We start from the raw sequence: 14,595 nt of genomic DNA, 5'->3' as shown, positions 1-14,595 counted from the left end.
GATGAGCAAGACTTCTTTCAAAAACATTTTTAAAAAGTCATACAGACCCCTAACTTCTTTTTCTTTTACATAATCTCTGCCAACCTTCTTACTGCCCCTTTTTAATCTCTTAAATGAATGTTTCTTCTCTCGTTCTCCCTCTCTTGCAGTAAGTGCATAAGTGCAGTTTCAAGGGGCTCGCCAGCATATCCTTCTACAAGTGTCTCTCATCATCACCAATCATGTCAGGATTACAACAGACTTTTCAAATGTAATGAAAAGGTGCTGGAGATCATTCACCAACTCAGCCGGGACCTGCAGAGACATGTGAGCATCCTTCTGTCCAAACTGCTGAGATAAGTGTGTGTTTGATGAATAAATGATACCAATTTAGTTTATGTGCAATTTTTTACCGAGATTGCTTTTTATGGCATATTACTGTCCATGCCTTTACAGTTTCTCTATATGTCTCCCTATCATTTTGTAATCCCAGTGCTTCCCCAAACAAATTCTGTTTCTCTCTCTCCCCCTCTCCCTCCCTCTCTCTCTCTCTATCTCTCTCTCTCCCTATAAATATCCTGTTGTTCATTGGTTAAAATGTTGGAAAAGGGGGAAGGCAGGGAATGAAAATTCCACATCCCCTATAGATTCATACACAACACGCTAACATGATTGTAATGCTGCTAGTGCTAAACAAATATATATATATATCTGTCTATCTGTCCGTCTGTCTATCTATCTATCTATCTATCTATCTATCTATCTATCTATCTATCTATCTATCTATCTAGTTTCGTTAAAGAGTAGCCTACATTTTATTATGTGGATATTTACATAAAATGACTGACTACATTTTATATAAAGCCTTCCATATCTTTCTAAGCGACTCCAGGCAATGTTGGTCACTGTCAATATACTTTAGGAATCTTTAATGCTATTTTCTGCTCGTGGAAGCGTGCGAGCGCGTAGGATTTGCGAACATTTGAATTATTTTCCATAATCCCGCTGTGATGCCCATGCTCCTGAAGTACAGATCTGAATGAACTCGACTGCAGAAGCTGTTTTTAAACGCGCTATATGCTGCCGCCTTTTGGTGAGTGTGTGAACTGCACGATTCAACAGTGGCGGTGGGGGGTTTAAAACTGCTGTCTCTCTCGGGCTACTTCCAGTGACTCGCATAGGGGTAGAGGAGTGCTTTAAAGACAGGGCATTTGTTTCTTTGAAGAAGAAGAAAAAAAAGACAAAGAAAAAAAAACCTAAGGGAGAGAAACCTATAGGCTGGATATGGCGAATAAAGCACCAGAGCCTCTTTCTCTGCACCTGGCGGAACTCACTGCCACCCAGTTTATAGACATCTGGAATAAATTTGATGCTGACGGTGAGTGTAACGTCCCGGGACGAAAAGCGTTCTTAATTTAGTCGTAGGCTACGTCAGAGGCTATTGGGCTACTTATCTACCCTGATTTATGTAGGCTATTGCATTTGATATATGACTTACAATTAAAATTATAGGCTACATTAAACTTGTTTAATTATATTTGATCTTATATATGTTCTGTACATTTTATGTTAAAATACAAAAGTAAATAATAATGATTATTAAAAAAAAAAAAAAAAAGTAAGTAGGCCTAGCCTAATTAATCAGATTTCAATATGGCTAGATATTATGTCAATATGAGCTATGCTTTTGGAAAGAGTCTCTGGGTGTACGCAGTTTTTTTTTTTTAGGGATGGAGAAATATATCTGCTATATTCTTGTCAAATGATAAAAAAACGAAGAATCAAACCTTTAAAACATAGGCCTATATTTTTGGTTTCTACTCGTTTATTTTCTGGTTTGTTTGAAACGCAAGCGTACTCAACATGATTTTTCTTTGTGCTATAGCCTACCGCACACACATGTAGCCTACGTGTTTTTTTGTTTGTTTTGTTTTTTTATGTTAGTTTCCTATTAGGCTACACTTATAGGAAAGTGATTAATTGAGTTACACGTTAAAAATGAACAAAAGTAAATGCAAGTATTTGAGCAGTTGCCACACCCGCTTAATAAGCTATATTGAGTCGCTTTTGAATATTAATGGACTGTCGTAGGTTGAGAATTTTTGGGGGGATTCTCATTTCCAGAATGTAATTTTATGTTTTACTTGCCCCACATAAAGTGATGTTTTAGGATCGTTTTGTTCAGAAACAGTCGCTTGTTTTGCGGGATCTGGCAACACTGATCTAGCGGGACACTAACTCAAGTTGAATGTGCAATGCAGTTTTACGCACAAGCGTATTCTTGAATAATTGAGGGAAATTGAAAAAGCGCCAGTGGGATGATTGCCTGCTATCGCCCTGTTAACTTCTTTCAGCGTTTCAGTGTAAATTATGCCCCACAGGCATTGTTGGCATTATTGATTTCACTCTGGAATGGAATCTTTCCTTCCAATTGATTTGTGTGTCAGCGTTTGAGAGACTTCGAAGATGAAAAGTGATGGGGCGGGGGTTGAAAGAGAACCGGTCCAGCTGGGGAGGAAAAAACAACCTAAGATGCTTTGCTGCTTTTAGCTAGTTTAAGGTGGCCTCCCAGTTTGCTCTTCATTTGGTGGTCAACCTGGCAAAGATGGCACTCAACTGGATTAACCGGTTTGACCATCTGAAAAGTACACAAGACCACTATGAGACCAGCCAACAGATCAGAATGACCAGTCTGGGAGGCCAGCTAAGACCAGCAAACCATATTTGACTGGTTTAGGCTTAGCATGGAGTGTCATTGTTACAGACTTTCACTAGATGTTTCTACTATCAATCCTGCTGAAAAGAACATCTTAACCAACCAAAGCTATTTTTTATTTTTTTAAGATGGTCAAGCATGCATGACCATCTAAAAAAAAGTCTCCAGAACTGGACAAAACAGCAAACATATCAGCCTTGCAGGGTGGGAGACCCACCAAGACCAGCAACTGATCTTAAGCTGGTTTTTCAGCAGAGAAGTCAAGAAGCAGTTGAAATCTGCACATTGGAAATAGCTATTCTTTGTCGTTTTCATGTTAAATTGAACTAGATCAATTTAAAAAATGACTAGACTGAGAAACTGCAAACTGTGTCTGAGATGCAAGAATTTTCCCTGTACAAAGCAGACATTGTTTCTAAGGAAAATATGGGTAAAATCCCTTTGTAGCTCATTGAATTTATCTGTCCTTCAGCATTTTAAATCAACAAGACAAGAACTGATTATAAGACCCTCATTTCATTTATAAAGAGGAAATGATTGTCAAGTTACATCAGACAATGTGAGTTGAACAGTATCTGTGTGTCTTGGATGTTCAGTTTAAACTCATAATTAAATAAATGAGCTTAAGTTTATTTTCTTCTAGGCAATGGCTGCATTGAAGGGAAGGAACTGGAACATTTCATCCGTGAGCTCGAGATAGCACGGAAAAGTGTGGTGAGTCACACATTGTGTGTGTTCGTTAATTATGGTAAAAACATCAGATGCAGTTGTGCTTGATAAGTGGTGATCTGAATGTCACATATAGGACTACAGAATGAGATGCCTAGATTAATCTAGCCTAATGCACATGCCATCTGAGCAGATACCATCTGGCTGATATTTTCTATTGTCAATACAGTTTCTGCATGGCATGTTTTAAAGATTTTTTTCAGCGACTGTTCACTTGGAACATTTGGGGAAAAAAATGGACTTAATTGAAGTGGGAACGGTGCTGTTTTACATGTCAGACATGTTTGTTTTCAGGATCCTTCAAATGCTTCGTTCAAAGACAGGATGAAAGAGTTCATGCTGAAATTCGATGAGAACGGTGATGGGAAGATTGAGATGTCAGAGGTAAATTCCCACCCTTTTTCACTACCAAATCAATGGTTTGAAGCTCTGCAGAGACTGTTCTGCAGAACCACCGCCTGAGATTAATGGAACACCAGGAGGAAATATAAAGAGGACAATGAGGGCAGATTAGGGGTTTGAAGGAGGGCAGAAGGTGGCATCTATCGAGGGGATGATGGTATGATGAAGGGAGGGGCAGTGAGAAGAATGAGTGGAGGGAGAGATGGATGGGGGGGAGGGAGAGGAGGGGGAGGCGACGTCCATCATGATGACGGCACGAGCGAATGGATAAAATGATTTATGTTGGAAGAAAAACCACACTAATCCAGTCACAGAGACCACATGAACATATGAGCTCCTTCCTTTCACCAATTAATGTCAGCCTGCTTCAGTTATGAAGCTATTGAGGTTGTTTGGCTGGTTGCTTTTAAATGTTTTTAGCATTTACATTTCCCCTTTACCTATTTGTCAGCCCTATATAGCTTAGTGGAGGTAAAATGGTTTTGAAATGATGAGAAGAGCCTCTCCGTGCACCAGATTAAAGCTTAGTTCGTAGGAGATCCTGCAGTTAATGCAGAAGGGATGTGGTTACAGTTATTTCAAATGATCTGCATTATGCAAATCTCACTGTATTAGAGATTGTAAAAGACATTGAACAAAATCCTTACGTGGTCCGTACGTGGTATTTTTGGATGTTCACTGTTTTTCACTCACACTTCAGACAGTTTTTCTGTCTTCAATCTGGTACACAATCTCAAACATGCCACTTTATCTTGAAAGCTGCAGGATTTCCGCTGCTCATTCAGACCCTTTTCAAGGCTTGTGTGAGTCAGTGATTGGTTCTTCTGTGTGTTGCGTGTGAATTTAAGATGGAAGCTCAGATTAGCCATGTTGGGATCATCGTATCTGTCATCTTCTGCTTGACTTTGATAGTGAGGTATCAGCATTTTGAAGTTAGTTGCACTTTTTTCATTCTTGCTGGGATGAACAATAATAATTTGATGTTAGTATCTTTTCGCAGAGGAACAGAAATCAACAGAATAGAGATGTTCGCTTTTTACAATGAGCACATTTATTGTAAAAAGCGAACATCTCTATTCTGTTGATTTCTGTTCCTCTGCGAAATTCTATTCTATTCCTCTTTCTATTCATCAAAGAATTCTAAAAAGGAAGCATCACGGTTTTCACAAAATATTGAGCAGCACAACTGTTTACAACATTGATAATAATAAGAAATGTTTCTTGAGCACCAAATCAAAATATTAGAATGACACTGAAACCTGGAATAATGGCTGCTTTGATTCAACACACACACACACACACACACACACACACACACACACACACACACACACACACACACACACACACACACACACACACACACACACACACACACACACACACACACACACACACACGCACACACACACGCACACACATGCACACACACACACACACAGACACAGAGATATTTATATATATAGGATCTACATGTGTTTCAGATATAGAATAACCATTAGATGATCATAAAACTATTTTTGTCGTCTATCTAGTAATACTATCCACATCCTTCAATCGAACAAATCATTACTTGGATTGTAAGGCTTAAAAAGTACTTTTTGCTTTTTATAGACATAAGGTGATCTTCCAGGCCCAGGTTTGTGTGTCAGTGCACTCTGAGGTGGAGTTTGTCATAGACTGATGGTTTCAGAGCTTTACTAACTTTTCGGTTTGGTATGGTTTAGTGTCCCTTCAGCAGTTCAGCACTGATGAGCTCCTCTGTTGAGGCCGGAAAAGATAACCAAGAGCATGAAATGGTCTCTCATCCCCGTCCAGCTCTTGCAGGCTTTATACACAGGCATCAACTCAGACAGCAGCACTTGGTTGATCGTGTAGCAAAAGGGCTGCTTTGGATAAGAGCTTTGTGCTCCACTGTGCAGCTGTCCATGGTGCTGAAATCCCATTCAGTGGAATTATAGACTGGAGTCAAAATGTAGTGGTTAAGAATGAATGCATAGTTAATTTCAAGTATATTTGATGTTTATATTATTAGTATACTTTATGTACTATACAATATATAGTAGTGGGCAAAAGTGATGTCTGGAGGGGATTTGTTTTTAATGACCCTACAGGTTTGATTAAAGCATTAAAAATATGAGAAAAATATTTTATATATATTTTTTTATATTTTAAATATGAGGGAAGAACAAAACAAAGGCAAACTTCAGCTACAGATACACAAAATGCATAGAAAAACTCACAGGAAAGAACATACATTGACTATTATATTATATTATATTATATTATATTATATTATATTATATTATATTATATTATATTATATTATATTATATTATATTATATTTATTGTAGGCCTACTTGTACTATATATATTATGTATACTTGTACTATATTGTATTTCTGGTACATTTTCATGAGACGATATATATATAATTAAATGTCCAGTGTCTTTTCAGTATTTAATGGTCAAGTGAGCATACTTTTCTTTTTTTATGTGTGATTTTTTTTATTATTTTTTTTATCAGTGATGATATTATTAAAAGTAACATTGATTTGATGACAATATGTCTTTCTCTCTTTATCTTTTACAGCTGGCTCAGATCCTGCCAACAGAGGAGAATTTTCTATTGTGCTTCAGACAGTTTGTGGGATCCAGTGCAGAGTTTATGGCAGTATGTAACACACAACAACACACAGTGATTATTTTGTTGCCACATCTTATAGATATCCTGATCTGTTGAGACTTAAAGTGAAATGAATTTCTAGTCTACATTAGTTTTTAGATTCATTAGTTAAAAAAATTATTGCTTTATTGTAAACATGAAATATCTTTGAATAGCTGAGGTGCTTTTGTGTACATCTGTGTGAAAGAGAGAGAGCTAGAAAACTCTGTTTGCAGTAGGTTATCCATTATGAATGGACTGCAATACATAAAAGAACAGAGCGTGTGTATGTGTGAGTAACTGGGTTAATGGAGGTACATTTGTACAACATGGTGATTTTGTAAATAATAAAAAACATGTTCTTTTCAAATGTGTGGATACAATGAAGACATTTTACTAGCATTACAGAGGAATACACACACGTACAATAATGCATACAATAACACATCCTGGTAAATCAGGGCAGGTGGGTATCCCTCCATATTAGATCAGCTCACCATTAATCCCAGTGTAATTCCCAAATACTAAATTCACTGGTTTAATCAAGAACAATGACATAATCACATACAAATCTGAACTTGTTTGATTGAAACCTTGTCGGTTTCACCTTTGCAGGGCAAAGAATCTGTACATATGTGTGGAGGTATCTGTTTTAATGCTATTGTTTAATTTTTTAGGCTTGGAGAAAATATGATAATGACCGTAGCGGATACATTGAATCCAATGAACTGAAGGTATAACTCAGTAGGTCACACAGAACTTCCTATAGCTATTATAGATCCATTGCTAAATGAAATAATTTCTTTGCCCTAGGGCTTCCTCTCAGATCTGTTGAAGAAAGCAAACAGACATTACGATGACAAGAAACTGAACGAGTATACACAGACCATAGTGAGTAGACACACACAATTCACACATATACACAACACACACACACACACAACTGCTCTTTAATTTATGCTTTTTTCCTGCAGCTTAAAATGTTTGACCTGAATGGTGATGGAAAACTGGGATTGTCCGAAATGGCTAGGTGAGGTGGCCTCAGAGTTAGTCGCATATTAATGCAATATTGTTTAAATGATATAATATTGTATGGGGTTTTTTTGTCGTCAGATTGCTTCCTGTGCAAGAGAACTTTCTGCTCAAGTTTCAGGTAAGATTAAGCAGTCTGCGTTATGTTAGATTAGATTGCAGAGCACAAATATAGTGTTTCTGCAGAAGAGTGTGGTGCTAGCAACACCAAGATCATGGGTTTGCTTCCCAGGGAATGTATGAACTGATAATGTAAACTTTCAATGCAATGTAAGCTTTTTTCCCTTCTTTTGATTAAAAGTGTCAAAATAAGTCAACTTTATTTAAATGTAAGTATAGTGCAGGGCCACTTCAAGTCAAACAAACCTAAACTCTTCAGTGCTGTGGCCCTCTAGGACTAGAGTCAATGAGCATGATTGCATACACCGCGATACGCCAATAACTCCCAAAAATCAGCTTGTTTGAATTAACCCATTAAATTAACACGTTTACAAGACTTTATTTAAAAAAAATCTGGTTATTCTCCGGTAGTGACGTCAACTTAATCATTCTTGTATCTGACTCTTAGTATTCCATTTGTTATGTGAGGTGTGATGTGATGTTAAATAAATAAGCAGTATTTTGACTGCACCATTTCTACCGCGGCTGCGCGAGATGAGAACACATTTTTATAAATTCTTGACATTTAACATTTACATGTAATCATTTAGCAGACGCTTTTATCCAAAGCGACTTACAAATGAGGAGAACAATAGAAGGATTAAGACCAGCAAGAGGGCAACAGTGTAGAAGTGCTGTAACAAGTCTCAGTTAGTCTAGCAGTAGGCCTACACAAAGCAAGTTTTTTTTTATCGGAAAAACAAAACAAATAGAATAGAAACGGTAAGTGCTATATCACACTTTACTGTGCTAGTACTACTGCCGCATATAGATATAGATATAGATAGATATAGATAGATTGATATATATATCTCTTATACACATCTTGAGTCAAGAAAGATTCAGAGTTTGCAGTATATTTCCTCGTCCCCTACTGTGAAACGCTCGCTCTGTCTGGATACGCTTAAATCTGCAGTAAGGATGCTTTCCTGTCACATATCTCACATACTCAGTTCAGAACATTGGTTAATGTGTTTAGATAGCGGGCGAAATTGGGGTAAGGGGCAAAAATATAGCCGTTTTGATGTGTTTTTCCGATAAGTAAAACGGGTTAACGCTTTTCACATGCATTGTCAGAACGTGCATGTAAACGAGCTCAGTGGAATATATCAGCTAACCATAAGAACATGTAGTAATGTTGCAAATTGGCAAAAGAGGTACAAATACCAGTACAGTGCAAATGACATTTGTAGCACAAAAGATATGGTGTATAAGGGCAGAATGTGAGTTAGAATGGTAAAATGAGTGCAGCAGTAGTAGCACAGTAAAGTGTGATATACTGGAAGCTAGGAGGGGGAGAAGCAAAAATGAATAAACTGGCCATTGCTAGCAGTTACGGTAGAATGGCAGTAGCGTACAGTCAGGGCTGATAAAGCTGAGATTTGCAACATGGCAAGAGTTTCTTTTTTAGATCAATGCTGAAATCATGTAGAAAACATGCATGACTACAGGCAAATGTGTATTTGGGTACATACGTTTGTTTGTGTTTGTGTGTGTGTGTGTGTGTGTGTGTGTGTGTTCCTACTGTATGTGTGTTTATAGGTTTTGTCTGTGTGTGAACCTGACAGCAGATTGCTAACTGATTTCTGGCACAGAGATCATGGGTTGATAGGGATTACTTCAATCCTACTGTAGTTACGATAATCTCCATAGATTATTCTTGAACCTGGAGATGGACTGATCTGGCCCAGTCTCCCCACATTTACTGGATTCTCTCTCTCTCTCTCTCTCTCTCTCTCTCTCTCTCTCTCTCTCTCTCTCTCTCTCTCTCTCTCTCTCTCTCTCTCTCAACAAAACAGCTGAAAATATGTTAAGGCTGGAATAACTGGTCCACATTCACCCTCATTGCATTATGTGTGTGCATATATATATATATATATAGTGATTTCCCTATATGAATGTGATTTCCCTAAAATCTTTATTTTTAAATCTATTTTTTAAATAGATTAATTTAACAAAAGTCAAGTTGTCTTTAATGATTAGTAATAATGTCAAGACTCATCAGACTGTAATGAACTTTTTAAGTCAGCCTTTTTTGTGAATGACACTTCAGTAATTTTTTTATAATATCGAAGCATGTGTCTGGTAATACATTCTAGTGACATTATATAAAATGATACATTATATGCCTGCATTATACCATTACATACAGATACACGATATGTATAACATTATACAGCTTATATGTGCAGTTTTTTGCGTTATTTGTAACTTAGACTATAGCGTGTTAATGTTTTTAATGTTATTAATGGGAGTTAGTGTAAAATGTTTAAAATGTATATCAATTATGTATAAAATGTATTATATATTATATTTATTATATTATATACTGGGAGCACATTCATTCAGTAGGTGAATCAGGAGGCATTGTAAAACTGACATACAGGTGCATAAAATGCTCGCTGTAAATTGTAAACTGATATATAGAATAAAGAGCAATGCAGTTCAGATATGAATTGAATATTAGTGGAATATCATCGAGATGAATAAATAATTCTGTATTGCACAAAGCCCTTTTCTAAATGACTTTTGTGTGCTATATCTGGCATGGTTGTATCACATTTTTATATTATATTGGCATGTTTATGAATGGTATGCATTCATTATTTGCAGTAGGTGTGGCTGCACTATTCTGTTATAATCCAAAGGATTTTGAGGATTATTTTCTAGTTATGAAAATTCAGGCCTTCAAAATTAAATCTAAAGATTGACATTACACCACAGAATAACTGTCTATTTTACACACAAATACATTGAGCATAAACTAATGCATTTTTTTCCCCTCTTTATTGCCAGAACTTCAAACTATCTGCTGAAGAATTTGAAGTCATCTTCAACTTTTATGACAAGGTCAGATAATGTGTATATTTCTGTCCTTATATATTGGTGTCCTTGTTCATTTGTCTTGTATTGTGAGTTAATAATACACAAAAAAATAACACTTTAGCACTACTATATCAAGCACAATGCATAATTGACGTATATTTGTGCATGTTTTCATCTGGAAGATGTATTTTTTTAGAGCATTTGCTCATCTGCAATACATCTAGAACATGTTCCGTCAGATGTTGAATCGGCTGTTAGAAAATGTCTTAAAGATATTTTTGTTTTAAAATATACGGTATGTAAAACTGTTTCTCTCCTTTTTTCTTTAACAGGATGGAAATGGTTACATTGATGAACATGAACTGGATGCACTGCTGAGAGACCTCTACCAGAAACATAAAATGGTAACTTGGTGATTACATATTTTAATTGAAAATGTTGCACAAAAGCTGCATCTAAAGCGCCATATATACCACAAAAAAAGGGCTTTTACACAATTTAATGCTGCAGAGTGGAAAAAAATGGTCATCGAAGCTACAATTGCAGAAATAATGGTATGAAATTGATGTTTTAAATGTCAAACTATGAATATTGATACATTAAATGATGGATAGAAATGTACTGTAGGCTATACACTACAGGTCAAAAGTTTTGGGTTGAATAAAAAAAAAGGAATTTAATACTTTCATTCCACAAGGATACATTCAATTGAAGTGACAATAAAGACATTTATAATGTTACAAAAGATTTCTATTTCAAATGCTGCTCTTTTGAACTTTCTATTTATCAAAGAATCCTGAAAAAAGTATCACAGTTTCCACAGAAATATTGAGCAGCACGTTTTTATTGATTATAAATAAGAAATGTTTCTTGAGCAGCAAATCAGCCTATAAGAATGATTTCTGAAGGATCATGTGACACTGAAGACTGGAGTAATGATGCTGAAAATTCACAGGAATAAATTACAAATTTAAAATATATTAAAATTGTAATAATATATACAATATTACTGTTTTGCTGAATTTTTACTGTATTACTGCAGCCCTAGTGAGCATTAAGAGACTTCTTTCAAAAACATCTTGCCACCCCCAAACTTTCAAACAGTATTATACATATTAATTATACATTTAAAAATACATAGTTAAATATTTAAGCCTGCGCTGATGCTGCATTTCAGCAACAAATATGACTGGTCTGAATTCTTATAGACGTCTGTGTTTGTCCTCTTTTAGGTCGTTGACCCTCAAAGTCTGGCCAGCTCAAAGAAGAGCATCATGGCGTTGTCTGACGGAGGGAAGCTGTTCCGCACGGAGCTGGAGATTGTGTTATGCAAGGATCCGTCAGTGTGAACTCTGAGCTCTTAACTCTCACTTCCTCCTCTGTACCTTCACCCACCCCAATCTAGCCAGAGCAGGTGCATGTGGTGGCTCTGTTCCACCTCTTATCCTGCAAAGTTAATCAGCATCCACAACGAACCCCTCTCTCCGTGGCATGCCTTTCCCAAAGATATGGCTTCTCGATGTGTGCATCTCTCGCTTGTCTTTTTTATGTCAAAACATAATTCTGACATTGTGGAATAATAATGGATATTTGGTCTTTGGTCTTATTCTCCTGCTTGTCCCAAATCTTTAATTCGGTTTGCTACTCCATGTGTGCAGTCTGCTCTCTCTCTCCGTTCCTCCGTTCCTCCGTTCCTCCATCATTTGTTCTCTTTCCAATCTCTCATATCTCCTTTTTTTGTGTGATGGGCTGTAGACTGTTCTGTTTTGCCAACACTGCTAAAAGAGTAACTGAAATAAAGATCAGATAAGACATTTTACCATCAGTACTGTCCTGCTTTCTTTGCTCTAAACCATCCGTCCTGCTTTTTCTTTACATTTAGGACTATTTCCATATTTTTAGGCTATATTTTGTTAACGCCCCCAATATATTTAATTATAACTGAAGTTTCTGTTATGGAAGCAGATAATGGTTATAATGGGCACCTATTAACGTAGTTTGGATGTGCCGGCTTCTCATGCGCACTGTGATCTCATTTTCCATTTAGATAAATCCAAACTTATCTTTGTGGGCCTGCAAGTAAAGGCACACATCCGCATCTTCAAGCCAAAGCGAGCGCAGGAGCACAATGAAGTGTTTAGAGCTTATCTTTTTCATTTTCATGGTACGAATGTTCTTTGTGCTTCATTAACCTCTTATGCAGGATAGAACAGGACAAGGATTGTGGTGATGAGACAGTTTTCTTGGCTTCGGTTTCACCCTGAATATCCTCCACAAAATTCGAAAGGTGCCATTTTTATGCTTGTCCTGTTGGGATCACATAGGTCTACATTTTATTAGGGACTATTTTTGTATTATATTACTACAGTATTTGTGTTCTAATGTTCAGGCAAGGTTCTGTCAGAGTTATGAACATAGTAACGTTAATAGAACTTTAATTCAAAATGATCTGGGGCCAGTTGCAAAAAGTCAGTAACATGAAATCGTCTAATTTGATACCGAACAGTAAGACTGATTACCCCTAACTAACTGCTAGTTGGTCATAGTAGTTCTTAAGACTTTAAGACATTAAGTCTTAACATAATGGCTATGTTTATGCAACTGGCCCATAATGTTTTCAGAACGTCAACACAACATTAACATCAGCATTGTTTTTCAAATGTTCATCTAACATTTTTTAAATGTTACAACTTGTTTCAGGATTTTCAGAAATTAATCAAAAGGGACATTCCCATAATGTTTGCAAAATTATAAAATGGAATGTTCCTTTAACTTCCGCATAACCTCCCCAAAAAACGTTTTTAAAACTTTCAGCCAGCATTAAAAAAATTACAAAACATTAATGTTATATATTTTTGTTAGCTGGGAATCCACCTATTAAATAGATGTAGATCAAGATGGTGTTTTCATACTGCTAATGTGATAATATTGTTTCGCGTTTTTTGTTTTGTGAAATTTGTAATGGTTCCTCTGCCACTCTCTGACTAGCCCGTGTTACAGTACCTTGCGCAGTCTAGGAGGGCCATCAATTAAATATCAGCACACTCATATATTTTTTAACAAGAGTGTTTAAAATAAGACCTCTGTGTGGCATAGCTCTCTCTCACACACACACACACCGTGTGCACTTTAGACGCCTCTCCTCTAGCACTCCAGAGAGACAGAGCACTCAGGACTGAATGAGTTCTACAGAGATCTCCATCAAACAGATTGGAAGGCTCAAGATAGACCTCTAGTGGCTGAAACACTTTCATTAGCACTTTGTACTCTGGTGTCATGAAGGCATGCTTGTCATGTTCGCCATGGTTTCCATGCTGTTTTTGCACGCTGTATTATGGTCCGAAATTTACTTCTGTAATTATTATCTTATAAACTGTTGTTATTTTTTTTATATATTTTATTTTATTTTATTATTTTTATTAAGAATTATGGCCTGGGTCCCCAATCTTGGCATCACATTTGTGATAACTCTAGACTAGGAATCATAATTTAAAAAAATTCATTATAAAGTTCATAAAGTTTCATAATTTTCATTCCGCAAGGCTATGCAGAGTTGTAGACAGACAGCCATGGAGAAAAAAAAAAAACAAAAAAAAAAAAAAAACAGTAGCCTTTTACAGTTCCTCCTGAACCAAAACAACGAGCTTACATTGCATTCACGGCATGTCATAACCATAATTGCAAGATAGTTACCCATGACGTTCCAAGATAGTAATGTCCTCAGACTCCGATTTATGCCTTTTTATGTCAACACTATCAACGCCGAAATAAATCTGAAGCAGTCAGGTGCTAAAAGTAAGAGCTCTGTAAGTTGCTTACGTTCATTATTATTGTAATGTTCTGTGCTTTGAGACATGAGGTCATTTAAAGCTGTCTCTCGTGACTCTGGCTGTGTTCATGTGTTTTGAGGGAGGCGTGGCTTTGGAGACACTCTGAAGGAAGGGTGGGATCTCATGCTTTCAAAGCTAGCTTGCTATTGCTAGTCTCTCTGAAATGGCCAACCCTACCTTTAACCTTAACAAAATTGAGAAATGTTGCATTGGCAACAAGCTGAAATAAAATAAGTTCTTGTTTATTTTATTTCGA

At 36.6% G+C, this 14,595-nt stretch overlaps 1 protein-coding gene across 1 annotated transcript; it reads left to right on the top strand.

Annotated features, from left to right (window-relative positions):
- The first annotated feature begins 1,003 nt into the window (after positions 1-1,003).
- Positions 1,004-12,333, top strand: calb2b (calbindin 2b). Its single transcript, XM_084405205.1, has 11 exons — positions 1,004-1,357; positions 3,339-3,409; positions 3,719-3,808; positions 6,421-6,501; positions 7,170-7,226; positions 7,306-7,383; positions 7,467-7,522; positions 7,606-7,645; positions 10,480-10,533; positions 10,842-10,913; positions 11,742-12,333. The coding sequence occupies exons 1-11, from the start codon at positions 1,264-1,266 to the stop codon at positions 11,856-11,858; spliced, it is 810 nt and encodes a 269-aa protein (XP_084261331.1). The 5' UTR covers positions 1,004-1,263; the 3' UTR covers positions 11,859-12,333.
- The last annotated feature ends 2,262 nt before the right edge of the window (positions 12,334-14,595 follow it).

This window comes from Rutilus rutilus, assembly GCF_951802725.1.
Source record: "Rutilus rutilus genome assembly, chromosome: 3".
Taxonomy (NCBI): Eukaryota; Metazoa; Chordata; class Actinopteri; order Cypriniformes; family Leuciscidae; genus Rutilus; species Rutilus rutilus.
This window is presented reverse-complemented; position numbering and strand designations above follow the sequence as displayed.

Bases quoted from the DNA above. Each gene is read 5' to 3' on its own strand.
- calb2b (XM_084405205.1), top strand. From the start codon at position 1,264: ATGGCGAATAAAGCACCAGAGCCTCTTTCTCTGCACCTGGCGGAACTC. The intron at 3,809-6,420 runs GTAAATTCCCAC...TATCTTTTACAG, and splicing joins GGAAGATTGAGATGTCAGAG to CTGGCTCAGATCCTGCCAAC. The intron at 10,914-11,741 runs GTAACTTGGTGA...GTCCTCTTTTAG, and splicing joins TCTACCAGAAACATAAAATG to GTCGTTGACCCTCAAAGTCT.